A 15,015-nucleotide genomic window follows, 5' to 3' on the forward strand; every position below is an offset into this window, starting at 1 on the left:
GCAAGTGTAGAGTTTTGCATTTGGGGAAGAAAAATGTCATGCACCAGTACAGGTTGGGGGCTGACCTGCTGGAGAGCAGTGTGGGTGAAAGGGATCTGGGGGTCCTGGTAGACAGGAGGATGACCATGAGCCAGCAGTGTGCCCTTGTGGCTAAGAAGGCCAATGGCATCCTGGGGTGTATTAGAAAGGGTGTGGTTAGTAGGTCAAGAGAGGTTCTCCTCCCCCTCTATTCTGCATTGGTGAGGCCACATCTGGAGTATTGTGTCCAGTTCTGGGCCCCTCAGTTCAAGAAGGACAGGGAAGTGCTTGAAAGAGTCCAGCGCAGAGCCATAAAGATGATTAAGGGAGTGGAACATCTCCCTTATGAGGAGAGGCTGAGGGAGCTGGGTCTCTCTGGAGAAAAGGAGACTGAGGGGTGACCTCATCAATGTTTACAAATACTTAAAGGGTGAGTGTCAAGAAGTTGGAGTTAAGCTTTTTTCGGTGATGACAGGTGATAGGACAAGGAGTAATGGATACAAATTGGAGCACAGGAGGTTTAAGGTGAATATCAGAAAAAGTTTTTTTACTGTGAGAGTGACAGAGCACTGGAACAGGCTGCCCAGAGAGGTTGTGGAGTCTCCTTCTCTGGAGACATTCAAAACCCGCCTGGACGCCTTCCTGTGTGACGTGCTCTAAATGACCCTGCTCTGGCAGGGGGGTTGGACTAGATGATCTTTCGAGGTCCCTTCCAACCCGTATGATTGTATGATTCTATGATTATTGCTCATTGAGTTGACACCCCAGGTTTCTGACCTGTTGTCCTTAGCTTTTGTTGTCCAGATAGTTGCTATAGTGCTAGTGTTTGTCTACATGAATTCTGCTTTGGTAGCACATCCTCTGGGACTATATGAGAAGAAGGAAGAAAGTTCTGTCTTTACCTGCTGCTCCTCGGTAATTCTTTCCTTCCAGGTGTGCAATGAGACTTGGCTTGGCTAAAGCTTGGATAGGAATCTGGTTAGATCATAGAAGCATAGAATGTATTGGGTTAGAAGGGCCCTCTAAAGGTCATCTAGTCCAACCCCCCTACAATAAGCAGGGATGTCTCCACCTAGAACAGATTGCTCAGGGCCCCATCAAGCCTGACCATGAATGTCTCCAGGGATGGGGTCTCCATCACCTCTCTAGGCAACCTGTTCCAGTGATCCAACACCCTCATATTAAAGAACTTTTTCCTAATGTCCAGCCTAAATCTATCCTTCTCTAGCTTTAAAACCATTACCCCTTGTCCTATCATTATGTGCCCTTGTGAACAGATATTCCCCAGCCTTCTTATAGGCCCCTTTTAGGTATTGGAAGGTCACGATAATGTCCCCCAAGAGTCTTCTCCAAGCTGAAAAACCCCAACTTCCTTAGCTTGTCTTCATAAGACAGGTGCTCCGGCCCTCGGATCATTTTTGTTGCACTCCTGTGGACACGCTCCAACAGGTCCACATCCTTCTTGTGTTGGGGGCTCCAAGGGCTGATGCAGGATGCCAGGTGAGGTCTCACCAGGGCAGAGTAGAGGGGCAGAATCACCTCTCTCTATCTGCTGGCCACACTTGATTTGATGCAGTGCAGGATGCAGTTGGCCTTCTGGGCTGCACTAGCACATTGGTGGTTCTGCTTGGAGAGTGAGCTTTCCAAGAGAGTTTGCACAGCTTTGTAATTCAAAGAAACCAATTTCATTTTTATTTAAAATCTGAAATATTTCAATAGAAATACAGAATGCCTAGGCCAGATAGACATGGAAAACAAGATACCCAACTCTCTGCCTGTGTTCTGGAAGGATCATCTGTTCTACTGACAAAAGGAATCTGTCAGTAGCACTGGGTGTGTCTCACTTGATTGTGACTTCAGATAATAGAGTAAGACATGGCTGTAAGCTTAGCAAGTAAGGCACTATCTGTTGAGGAGCAGTTTAATGACTTACATTTTCATGCCAGCATCCTTTGCAGTTAAGACATTTAAAAATGCTAAATAAAAACAAATATTTAATTGTATCTTTGTTATTTTCCAGGTCTCTTGGTGACCTTTTTGAAATCTGGTTTTTGGTTGGTCGTTTTGGAGAATGGCTGGATATTGCAGCAGAACAATTGCTGAAGGCTGCTGCAGAACCAAATGCCTTGCTGTGGCTGCTGGCATTTTACTATAGTCCTCATAGTGGAAATCAAAGGACTCAAACAATGGTGGGTAATGTACCGATAGTAAGCAACAATAATCGGTCAATAGTCTGTTTATACCATATTGCTATAAAACAAATAGTGCATACCAGGAAAATGGAAGGTCTATGCTGGAGAAAGAATTGGCTTTACTGGGTCTCCTGGGAAGTGTGTTGCAGTGGAGAAGTTAAAAACTAAGTTTTGTGGATTTTCTTAGTGACATTTAGAAAACATTTTTCCTGTTTTTAAAGTATATTATATAGATTAGAACCTTCTTGGCTTTCTTTTGGATAACTTGAATGCTTTTAATCAGAAAACTACTCTAGTATTTTTAAAATCACTGTGGCAGAATTCAGCATTCCTCTGTTACGGAATCTTCAGAGAAGGAAACGAAAGAGAAATCGCAACATCAGTCCAAGCATTTAAGACACTTACCAGACACAGCCCTGAATCTGAACCTTGCCTATCTATTCTGATTTCTCTTATGTATCTTTACTGATTTTTGGCACATATGAGATTGTAACATTATATTCCCACATACTAGGTTTCTAACAGAAGGGGGCAATGTTCTAATTTCATGCACTGAACTTCATGAATAGTGCAGTGTGTCTGTGTATGTCTACAATACATGAAAGCCCCTAATTAAGACCTATTGAGCAAGTTTGAACTAGGCCATCAAAACCACACAAAGCCCAGATTAAAAATCTGGCTTTAACATCTGTATTTTTCCTTAATTTGTAAATGGATTCTGTTTGCTTTCAAAAATGCAGCTCAGTATATACCATGCTAGTAAAACTTCATGCTTTCATTTTTTGTTTAATAGACCATCTACAACAGTGTGTTGTGCAATATTTTATTTCCTTCCCTTCCCCTCCTGCTACTTAAATAGCACTACAAAAGCAAGCTCACATCCCAATCCCTTTAAATTTTTTTTTCTCTCTAATTTCTTATAGTCCTGAGGAGGTGAGGGGTGGGATGTTGGCTGAGAAGAGTTAGCTTAGAACTGCAGTGGAGTAAGGAAAGAGGAGTTGGTGTTAGAATGCTATTTGGGGACAGAAGGCAGTACCCAAGCAATAGACACGAGTGAATGAAACTGAAAGACTATAGGAGCAAATCTATGTATGGAATATTGTTCTTAACTCCAGCACCACAGAATGAAATCATATTGTCCCATATATAAAATCATAGAATCATAGAACTATTCAGGTTGGAAAAGACCCTTGGGATCACTGAGTCCAACCATCATCCCTACTCTACAAAGTTCTCCCCTAAACCATATCCACCAACACCATATCCAAATGACCTATAAACACATCCAGGGATGGTGATTCAACCACCTCCCTGGGCAACCTATTCCAGTGTCTAACCACTCTTTCTGTGAAATTTTTTTTTCGTAATGTCCAGTTTAAACCTGCCCTGTTGCAGCTTGAAGCCATTCCCTCTTGTTCTATTGCTATTTACCTGTGAGAAGAGACCAGCACCAGCCTCTCTACAATGACCTTTCAGGGAGTTGTAGAGCGACTGATGAGGTCTCCCCTCAGCCTCCTCTTCCTCAAACTAAACATTCCCGGCAAACTAAACATTTCCCACCAAAGAGCATTCATATAGTTCATGCTGATCTTCTGCCTTTAGTTACATTTTTGTTTTTTCTTTTGATTTGTCCTTTGGCAGGTTAGCTCTCAGCTCTGTCATATGGAAGGGTTTCTTCCTCAACCTTTCCACCTTTCACCAATTAAGAATTAAGGTGGGACAGGAGCTTCTGGCAGATGCCAAGCTCTAGGACTTTTCATTCAGCATTTTTTTGTGTGGAAAGGTGTGAACTCATGACTTAAGATTTTGCCTTCTTGCTACTGACTTAAGATAGCAGCTTATATATCAGCTAGAATGGAATACATAAGGTTAAAATTATTTAAAGAAGAAAAAAGCTATTTTTGCTGTTCACTAGACTTCACTCCTATGTACAAGACTGAATATTATTCTCCTCAGTATTTATTTGTTGGAGACCTGTCATGCCTTTAGACTTTAAAACACAAAACTTGGAGGTTGGTCACAGAAAATTTCACACTAAGAATGGGCCTCCTAGGGTACATGATCTCATGGAGCAGAGCCTGCTGCTATCAGTCTCCGGTCTGGAGGCAGACCAAGAACAGGATGCACAGAGGGAAAAAGGATCTTGTTGAATTCCAGTTACCTTTCTTTAGGTTCTGGTATAATTTCTTGCCTCCCATGTGATGGTGGACAAAATTCAAGAATAGCATATTTTTCAGTTTATTTTATGTGCAATTGTTAACAGGGCATGGATGAGAAACGTGACGTCAGATAAATGACTGAAACAGATTGTCCTAATGAACATGGTTGATAAATGTTGTTTTCCTTTGGGTCTGCAGTGGAATATTTTTCCACTGTTCCTGCACTTACTCACTTGGGTTTTTCCTGCCTGTTTGTTAAGCTTATTTTTAGTATAGTGAACAGAATTATTGTTAGGGTTTTTTGCAATAGTTGCTTATAGTTCTTTTTCCATTGTTTATGTGCCAAAGTCTTCTGTTTTCTACTCCCAGTAAAAATTAGGTTTTATTGGCTAACTTAAAAGGTAAAAACATAAGTTGCAAACAACACAGGAAGAAGGAAAAAAACCTCTATTCTTATCAGAACATTTTATCAGCTGAGGTCAGGTTGCATGGGGATTTAATTGATTTGTAGCAGCAATACTGAAATGAGCGCATGAGGAACCTCTGTTCTTTTTCTCACAATGCAAAAATCTGACCATGTTCTGCTGAGGGACTTTCTCCATTTCCTTTTATTATTAAAAAAGGTCAAATCCTGGCTTGGTTCCCTGCCTACTTAATTTGCAAGAGCAAAGAAAGGCAAAAAAATCCATTCTGTCCACTTCAGTGTGTGTGAATCTCTATAAAGAGAAACGTGTACAGCCCTTCCTTCCCTCTTCTCCCTGCTGCTTAAATTCAAACTCTTTTCGTGTTTGGGTAGTTTCTGCCAAGGATTCACTTTCCTGTTAATGAATACATCCAAAGGAAAAATGCCATACTCTTCTTTGATCCTGCATCCTTTGAAATTGTTTTCTACAGGTAGAGGCTCAAGCAGTCTACAAAGATCTAATGATGCTCTTCAGCTGTGAAGTCCTTTCTGTCAAAGATCTGGAGGCTGCTGTACAATGTGTAAAGGATATAGAGCAGTGTTGTAACCTGCATCTTGCCACACATCTTCTTACCAACTTTTTGCTCTTTTCTTCTTGTGGACGTACTGTTGCCCAGGAATTGATTTACCATGTAAGTGTTTCTTCTGTTTTTTCAGTTTAAGTAAAATATTTTTTTTTACTGTTTTGGACTTAAGTTCCTACCTCTTAATAAAGTGAACACATAAAAAACAATTAAAGAAGATAATGAATACACTTCAACAGCAACTACACTTAACCAGCAACATATCTATTTCAGCTACAGTAAAAATATTTTCCTTCTTGATACTTCTTGACAAGGTCTCATTGAAAAGGTTGCTATTCTGACTATACAGTGGCAGAAATATTTTGAGTAGTAGCTTACAAGTAAAGGATATTTACAGTATGTTGTCACCTGGCATAGATAGCAAGTGCAGACATTTTGCTTTTCCAAGTTATAAATCACTCCCTTAATTATCCAGCTTCTGCAGAGATGATGGAACTGTCTTCTCTCTGTTTTCCATTAGGTGAAACAGGTAGTCACTAAACATTGGCATGGATGAGGCAGAAGCTTGGTGCTTCAGCAAAGCCAGATAGGAAGATGTTGTGATAACTGAGAGGAAAAAAACAGACTGGAGAGGGTTTTAGCACTTCAGAGGTTTCTCCTTTCAGCGGAGTGTGTCCTTCCATTTGTCTAGGGTATATGGCATGTAAAAAGACTCTTGACTTTATGACACAGCAAACTGGAAACCTATTTTAGTGGTTATTCCTTTTGACTGACTAAACAAACATAACTTTTTTTTTTAAGAAGGGCTAAGATATTTCTAGCATTTTAGGTGAAAGTTCATAAATTATCTATTTCTTCTTAGTATAAGAATGTAAGAAGAATATTAAGGGGTTTATATGTATTTATTTTCTATCTTCTCTGTTTCCTTTCAGATTGCTGAGGCAACTGATACAAGCAAAGAAGTTCATAGCCTTCTTATCCGTACAGCATACAGAATTAACCAGAATGGAGAAGAAAACCAAAGGACTGTGAAGCTGCTGAATGAACTTGTTAAAAAACTGACACTGAACATTTAGATTGTTAATATCATGTATTTATCAAGCCAACAAATCAGATCTTTATCCAAGTGTCAGACTTTAATGCATGTCTTGCACTGCAGGTTGCCAAGGGTAGAAAAATGCCTACTTACAGATATCCCACAACTTTGTGTTCCCTCATATATATTTGAAAATAATCCTTTGTTTGGAAATGTTAACCTTTTAGAACATAACATTAAATACTAAAGACGGTTGAAAATTTTGCTCCAAGCACCTTCTTTAACAAGAGACCTACATCATTTAAAGTAGTTCACTCATCTCCTTGTTGATTATCTGGCTGAGGATCGATTTTCCTCTCAAGTTACACATAGTCTTATTAGTAAATTATACTCAATTTCTTGGTTGCTAAGTTATTCCTAAAATGTTTTGTTCTATAATTCTGCTTTTATGAAAATAAAAATGATCTCAAGTGAGAGTTAGTGATTCATGGTGAAGGCACTCTGTGTTCTCAGGAAATCCACAGTATTTCTTGAGCTCTTTAGTTCTATTTGAAAATATTTCCAAAATGAAACTCTTCTTAGATTTTCTAAATTAATTTTTTTCACAGGACAGTTTAATCTGCAGAATGTTGTACCAATAGCTGATCTCTGTCAAAAGATACTGCAGGTAGAAGGTTGTTTGCAATGCAAGCTATTTTCAGTCTGTGACTGATGCTACTCATTATTAATTTAAGAAATATTTTTTCATTCAGGCAAAATAGGGGAAGCATAACACAGGTATAAGGAAACTTAGCAGTTTGAAGGCCAAATTTCCTAAAGAAAGCATATGTTTGCAACTCACCTCCTTCCTTTTTGTAGTCCGAGGTAGTTTGGTTTCTTCTTTGTTGAGGTTATTTGTCTCAAGCAAAGAGCATGGACAGTGAGCCATGGCTTACTGTGTCATCCCTAGGACACTATTTTTCCTAATAAGTTTTGTGCGCATATTTCTAGCTTAACTAGAAAAATAAACATGGAGAATAGTAATGACAGATTATCTTAACTCTTTTCAGTAATTTGTTCTTGTATATTACCTAGCTTTAATGTCAATGTTTTACTGTGTTCAAAGACACTTCTTGGAATTATTGCATATTAATCAGATGTATCTCATGTATCTTAATCCAATACAGCTTTCTGAATGTAGTATTTGCTTTTGAGCTAGTGAAAAGAAAAACAATGTACATGGTGTCCTTTGGCTGTAAGAAGTGGAAGGGTATTTTCTGTTGAGTTCTTAAAATTTTTTGTACCAAAGTTCTCTTATGAAGACAGGCTGAGGGAGTTGGGATTGTTCAGCCTGGAGAAGAGAAGACTGGGGGAACCTTATAGCAACTTTCCCATACCTGAGAGGAGCCTGTAAGAAGGCTGGAGATGACGTGTTCACTAGCGCACGTAATGATAGGACAAGAATTAATGGTTTTAATCTAGAAAAAGGTAGATTTAGGTTGGACATTAGCAAAAGGTTCTCTGATATGAGGGTGGCGGATCACTGGAACAGGTTGCCTAGAGAGGTGGTGGAGGCCCCATCCCTGGAAACATTCAAGGTCAGGCTTGATGGGGCTCTGAGCAATCTGTTCTAATTGGAGATGTCCCTGCTTATTGTAAGGGAGTTGGACCAGATGATCTTTAGAGGTCCCTTCCAACTCAAGACATTCTATGATTCTATGATTTTATTCCCAGTGAGTCATACCAAACCAAATTACAAAAATTATATGTCCTCTCATTCAATTTGTTAATCTTTGTAATATTTTATGCCAGCATATGGAGGAATAGTAAATATGTAATGTAAGTCTGTGAATAAGGGAATTTTTTATTTCTTTTTGAGTTAAAAATATTTCTGAATAAAAATCAGGAAGAGATACATTGCAATTTTTTAATCGTTAGTAGCAACACATATCTAAAAAAGCAAAATCAAGCAACCCAGTTTTCTATTCCCTGAATATCATACCTGAATAGTTCAGAAAGTCAGAGGTATTAGCCTAGTGGGAACATGTGTGGAGGGCTCTACCTAGATGGATAAATAATCTAAAATTTGTCTCCAGAGGAAGAACTTTTTTTTCTTTTATTTCTTGTTGGATGTGAGATCCTTTGGTTGTCCTTCACTTCTTTCCATATTAAAACCACACAGAAATTTCACTGCTTGAAAGAAAGTTTGGCAAATAGTTGCAATATATGATTTTTGCAGGATTGTTAGGTCAATGATATGGATATTATATGTGTATTACAATTGTTGGAGATGAGTTTCATAGAAATCACAGAAATCATAGAGTGTGTGGGGTTGGAAGGGGCCTTTAAAGGTCATCTACTCCAGCCCCCCCTACAGTGTGCAGGGACCTTTTTCACTAGAACAGATTGCTCAGAGCCCCATCAAGCCTGACCTTGAATGTTTCCAGGCCTCCACCACCTCTCTGGGCAACCTGTTCCAGTGCTTCACTACTCTCATTGTAAAGAATTTCTTCCTGATACCCAATCTGAATCTAGCTTGCTCTTGTTTCAGGGCCTTGTCCCTCATCCTATTCCTACACATCCTTGTAAACAGCCCCTCCCCAGCTTTCCTGTAGCCCCTTCAGGTACTGGAAGGTTGCTGTAAGGTCTCCTTATAGCAAGAAGAACCTTTCTTCTCCTCCAGGCTGAACAACCCCAACTCTCTCATCCTGTTTTCATAGGACAGGTGCTCCAGCCTTCACACCATCTATGCGGCCCTTCTCTGATCTCGTTCCAACAGGTCTATGTCCCTCTTGTATTGACGGTTCCAGAGCTGGGCACAGTACTCCAGGTGGGATCTTAGGAGAGTGGAGTAGAGGGGCAGAATCACCTCCCTTGACCTTTTTTTGATGCAGTCCAGGATGGGATTTACCCTCTGGTCTGCAAGTGCATGTTGTTTGCTCATGTCCAACTTTTCATCCACTAGTACCCCTAAGTCCCTTCCTGCAGGGCTGCTCTCTAGCATATCATCTCCCAGCCCATGTTGATAATGAGGATTGCCCCTACTCAGGTGCAGAAACTTGCACTTGGCCTTGCTGAGCCTCATGAGGTTCACCTGGGCCCACTTCTCCAGCTTGTCCAGGTCCCTCTGACTGGCATCTCATCCCTCTGGCATATCGACTGCACCACCCAGATTGGTGTCATCAGCAAACTTGCTGAGGGTGCTCTCAATGCCACTGTCAATATCTTTAATGAAGATATTAAACAACACTTGCCTCAGTACAGACCTGTGAGGGACACCACTTGTCACCATTTTCCATCTGGACATAGAGCCATTGACCACTACCCTCTGGATGTGATCATCCAGCCAGTTCCTTATCCACTGAATAGTCCACCCATCAAACCCATATTTCTTCAACTTAGAGAGAAGGATGTGGGAGACCATGTCAAAGGCCTTGCAGAAGTGCAGATAGGTGACATCCATAGGTCTTCCCTTGTCCACTGATGCAGTCACTCCATTGTAGAAAGCCATTTCACAGTGCAGTCTTTTTATTATTAATTTTTTTTACACTTACAAAGCACATGGAAATTTTTTTTACTTTCTTAAAAGGAATACCCAATTAAACAGTGATTAGTCAATTCAAGAAGGAATGATATGTGCAGTAAAGGCAGAAAAAAAAATCAGTTATGAATTGCTGCATTCCTGTTTTCCTGTGTTTAGCTTCTTAAGATTTACATATTACAAAGAGAGTTTGCTTGTTTGTTTTTGGCTTTAAGAAAGAAATCTAACTGATGCTATCCGTAACTGTAAAAAGATACATCTATCCTGGTATTCTTTTTACTTTATTTAGCATAGTTGTTATAAGCCTCTTTTTCCTTTTTTCCCCTTTCTTTTTCCATGATTTTTTCACAGTGCTTGAATTAAGACCTAACTTCAACATAAACCATGATTTTGTGGCATGTTGAAGCTGCTTCTGTTAGTTTGCCAGTGTGATTTGGTTGATCTGTGTAATTGAAGGTCTCTCATATGGTGGCTCCTGCATTATCCGTCTAATGTACATCTTCTCATCTGTAATTGCTGCTTTCTGGAAAAGTTATTTGCAGCTTTCCAGACTGTACTTTTATGCAGAAGCAGCCACCAAGTCAAATCAGGCTTCAAGTATTTGCTCCCTTCCCTCCTATCTCCATGTCAGCATGCACTCTAATCCTGGATGTTACACTGAATACAGAGAGCTTTTCCTGTTTTTTCAGCTTCAAGGAGTTGTTTTGAATTCAAATGGTAATTTTTACTTGTTTGCTGATGATCCTTCTTTCCAGTCTAAGACTGCTAAGTTACAGCTTTTTGAGTTCTGCAAGCTTTTCAGCATGGGGGCTGGTGGTTTCTGCGAATTTTCTTCTGAAAAAAAGCCACTTCTGTAGCTTTCATTCAACCAAGATCTTACTACAGTGAATATACAAAGCAAAATACATTTTATTTTGTGAGGTATGGTAGGAACAGGTAGCTTACCAGGTATTGTAATTCACCTGACCAGCAGTAACGTTAATGTGCTACTTCTGGGATTTGTGATCAGGTTTCCATACTCAGAGCATTGTAGGTGCAAAAAGATTAATAGACAGTCATACTAAAGATGCAAGTCAGTTTATGTTAAGTTTTGGTAAATTAGAATTTATGCCATGATTGTTGGTATATGTTTGGCGTGGCCTTGGTTTTTGGGAGATACAATCCTTAAAACTTTTGAAGCATTTATACAAGTTTAGGATGAAACATCTAGCAAAAATTACTTGCAATTATTAAACCAAACACTACCAAAACAGCTTTACTTCATTTATTTTCTGCATTATCCAACGACAGAATATATGACTGCTGATATAGGTGAGGATACTTCACATAAGCCAGAAGTGCCACCGAGGCCAACTTGCCCTAGACTAACCATCATAACTCAGTCCAGAAAGAAAAATAGATGGGTCATTGTTGTGGGTGACTCCCTCCTGAGGGATGCAGAGGGCCCAATATGCAGACTGGACCTGCTTCACAGGCAAGCCTGCTGCCTCCCCGGGGCCCGGATTGTAAGAAAACTTCCCACCCTAGTAAAGCCTTCAAATTACTACACACTTTTTGGTGGGTAGTGATGAAGTGGCAACAAGAACATCAAAAGCAATCAAGAGAGATTTCAGGGCTCTGGGGCAACTGGTGAAGGGATCAGGAGTGCAAGCTGTGTTCTCCTCCATCCCTCTAATGGCAGCAACGGATGAGGGAACTAACAAGAGCCAACAGGTCAGTTCATGGCTCCAGGACTGGTGTCATCAGCAGGGCTTTGTGTTCTTTGATCATGGATAACTATACAAGGCACCAGGCCCGGAAACAAATGGAATGCAGCTGTCCCAGAGTGGGAAACGGATCCTGGGGCAGGAGTTAGTGGGACTCATTGACAGGGCTTTAAACTAGATTTGAAGGGGGAAGGGGATAAAACTGAGCCTGCTGTAAATAAGTCTGGGGGATGCATGCCTGAGTTTGTAGGATGGTCTGCTAGAGAAGACTCTGCCACTTCAGTTGAGATAGGGGATTGAGATATAATGGGAAGTAAAAAGGCAAGGGTTATTGATGATACAGCAGCCATGGAAACACCTGAGAAGGGACAGGCAGGAATTAGGGTGAATGCCCACAAAAAAGTTTTAAGATCATTAACCCATCTGAAGTGCATCTATACCAACACACAGAGCATGGGCAACAAGCAAGGTGAGCTGGAAGCCATGATGCAGCAGGAAAAATATGACACAGTGGCTATCACAGGAACTTAGTGGGATACTTCACATGACTAGAGTGCCACAGTTGATGGCTACCATCTCTTTAGGAGAGACAGACAAAGAAGGAGAGGCAGAGGGGTTGCCCTGTGTATTAGGAATTGTTATGAATGTCTAGAACTAGGCTATAATCAGGTCAAGGTAGAGTGCATTTGGACCAGGATCAGGGGCAAGGTGAACAAGGCTGATATTGCTGTGGTAGTCTGCTATAGACTTCCCAACCAGGGCAGTGAGGTGGATAAGCTATTCTATAAATTCCTGGGTGAAATCTCACAGTTCTTTGTCCTTGTTCTTGTGGGGGACTTCCCTGATATCTGCTGGAACTACAATACAGCAGAGAGGGAATAGTCTCAGAAGTTCCTGGAATGTGTTGAAGATAACTTCTTGACATCTGGTGAATGAACCAACCAGGCAATGGCCACAAAAATGCTGTGGGGCTATGCAAGGAGGGAATTAGAAGGTCCAAAGCCCAGCTAGAAATTAATCTGGCCTCCATGGTAAACGACAACAAGAAAAGCTTCTCTAAATATATTAACAGCAAAATAAAGACCAGGGAGACCCTCCATCCCCTATTAGATGCAGGAGGAAACATGGTTACAAACAGTGAGGAAAAGGCTGAGGTGCTAAATGACTTCTTTGCCTCAGTCTTTAGTAACAGGGCCTTTTATGTTGAGGGAATCCAATTCCCTAAGCTAGGGGACAGGGACCAGGAGCAGAGCAATCCCCCTACAATTCAGGAGGGTCAGTCACCTGCTACACCACGTAGGCATTCACAAATCTATGGGGCTGGACGGGATGCACCCAAGAGTGCTGAAAGAGCTGACGGGTGCTCACTAAGCCACTTTCTATCATTTACCAGCAGTCCTGGCTGACTGGAGCAATATCAGCAAACTGGAAATCCGCCAATGTTACCCCCATATACAAGAAGGGACGGAAGGATGATCCAGGAAACTACAGGCCTGTTAGTCTGACTTCAGTACCAGGGGGGCTGATGGAGCAGATCATCCTGAGTACCATTATGTGATACATGCAGAACAACCAGGTGATCAGGCCCAGTCAGCATGGGTTCATGAAGTTCATGTTCCTGTTTGACTAAGCTCCTCTCCTTCTATGACAGGGTGACCTGCTTATTGGATGAGGGAAGGGCTGTGGATCTTGTCTGCCTTAACTTTAGCAAGGCGTTTAAGAAGGTTTCCCACAGCATTCTCCTAGAGAAGCTGGCTGCTCGTAGCTTGGATGTGCGCACGATTTGCTGGATAAAAAACTGGTTGAGTGGCCAGGTCCAAAGAGCTGTGTTCAGTGGAGTTAAATCCAGCTGGTGGCTGGTCAGGAGTGGTGTTCCCCAGGGCTCAGGGCTGGGGCTGCTCCTATTTAACATCTTTATTGATGAATAGGATGAGGGGATAGAGTGCAACCTCAGTAAGTTTGCAGATGACACTAAGTTGGGTGGGAGTGTCGATCTGCTTGAGTGCAGGGAGGCTCTTCAGAGGGGTCTGGGTAGTGTTGACTGATAGGCAGAGGCCAATTGTATGCTTTTCAATAAGGCCAAATGTTAAGTCCTGCACTTTGGCCCTGGCAGTGCTACAGGCTTGGGGACCAGTGGCTAGAGAGCTTCCCAGCAGAGAGGGACCTGGGGGTGCTGATTGACAGCTGGCTGAACATGAGCCAGCAGTGTGTCCAGGTCGCCAAAAAGGCCAACAGCATCCTGGTCTGCATCAGGAATAGTGTGACCAGCAGGACCAGGGGGGTGATCCTGCCCCTCTACTCGGCTTTGGTGAGGCTGCACCTCAAGCACTGTGTGTAGTTTTGGTCAACACAGTATAAAGACATTGTGGTGCTGGAGACGGTGCAGAGAAGGGCAACTAAGCTGATCAGAGGTCTGGAGAAGAGGTCTTACGAGAAGAGGCTGAGGGAGCTGGGGCTGTTCAGCCTGGAGGAGACTGAGGGGAGACGTCATTGCTCTCTACAGCTACCTGAGAGGAGGTTGTAGTGAGGTGGGTCTTGGCCCCCTCTCACTAGTGACTAGGTCGAATTGCACCAGCGGAGGTTCAGATAGGATATTAGGAAAAATTTATTCACAGAAAGAGTGGTGAGGCATTGGAACAGGCTGCCCAGGGAGGTTGTAGAGGCACCATTCCTGGATGTGTTAAGAAAATAGGTAGACATTGTTTCAGGAGATGGTTTAGTAGATAGAGGTTGTAGGATGGTTGGACTTAATGATCTTGAAGGTCTTTTCCAACCTTGATGATTCTATAATTCTATATTCTGTGTGAGTGAACAATGCCAAGGTAATTAAAATGCATTTTTTCTTGTGATAAAAGAACAGTGTAGGAAGGTTAGAAATTCTGCCACTGAAGTGCAGCTTTCTACTAGACAGAAGTTTGAAAAGTCAAAACCTGGAATGTTATGGGAAGAGTCCTCCATCAGAGCCCTAAGCATGCTTTTGAATCCATGTTTTTATACTTACCAGATAGTCTGCAAAGGCTTTGATTATGCAATCAGTGTGTTTTGCTGGGCAAGACCAGAAGTTAAACCACTGTAGTGGAATTAGCTGCTGCTAGAAGCAGCCCTCTATAACTTAAATTGCAGTATTCACATATGGCCTTATTTAAGTCTACCTACCTCTCTAGCAAGTTTTTCTCTCTTGTGATACAATTAAATGCTTGCCTGGATTTAGAAGAACTGCTCATGTAGCTATTTCATTTTCTGCCTTAGCAGAGAGTAGCTGTCGCAAGCCGGTACCGGGGGGCTACCGGCTGTCAGGATACTTTTGCGACTCCCCCTCTCAATGTGGAGGGGTTTGTGAATGAGCCCGAGGGCCACACGCGGCGCTGCCTCTCACGGAGCAACGTGTTTCAGGGTG

The 15,015-nt window shown here is 41.7% G+C and overlaps 1 protein-coding gene across 1 annotated transcript in view; it reads left to right on the plus strand.

Annotated features, from left to right (window-relative positions):
- The window catches only part of FANCC (FA complementation group C), a 69,182-nt gene extending 62,389 nt beyond the window's left edge, over positions 1-6,793 (plus strand). The window contains exons 12-14 of the mRNA XM_051642958.1: positions 2,039-2,207; positions 5,264-5,464; positions 6,289-6,793. Coding sequence (XP_051498918.1) covers positions 2,039-2,207; positions 5,264-5,464; positions 6,289-6,432 — 514 coding nt within the window. The 3' untranslated portion in view covers positions 6,433-6,793. The remainder of the gene's footprint in view (positions 1-2,038; positions 2,208-5,263; positions 5,465-6,288) is intronic.
- Positions 6,794-15,015: the final 8,222 nt, after the last annotated feature.

The sequence above is a fragment of the Apus apus genome, chromosome Z (assembly GCF_020740795.1).
Source record: "Apus apus isolate bApuApu2 chromosome Z, bApuApu2.pri.cur, whole genome shotgun sequence".
Lineage (NCBI taxonomy): Eukaryota > Metazoa > Chordata > Aves > Apodiformes > Apodidae > Apus > Apus apus.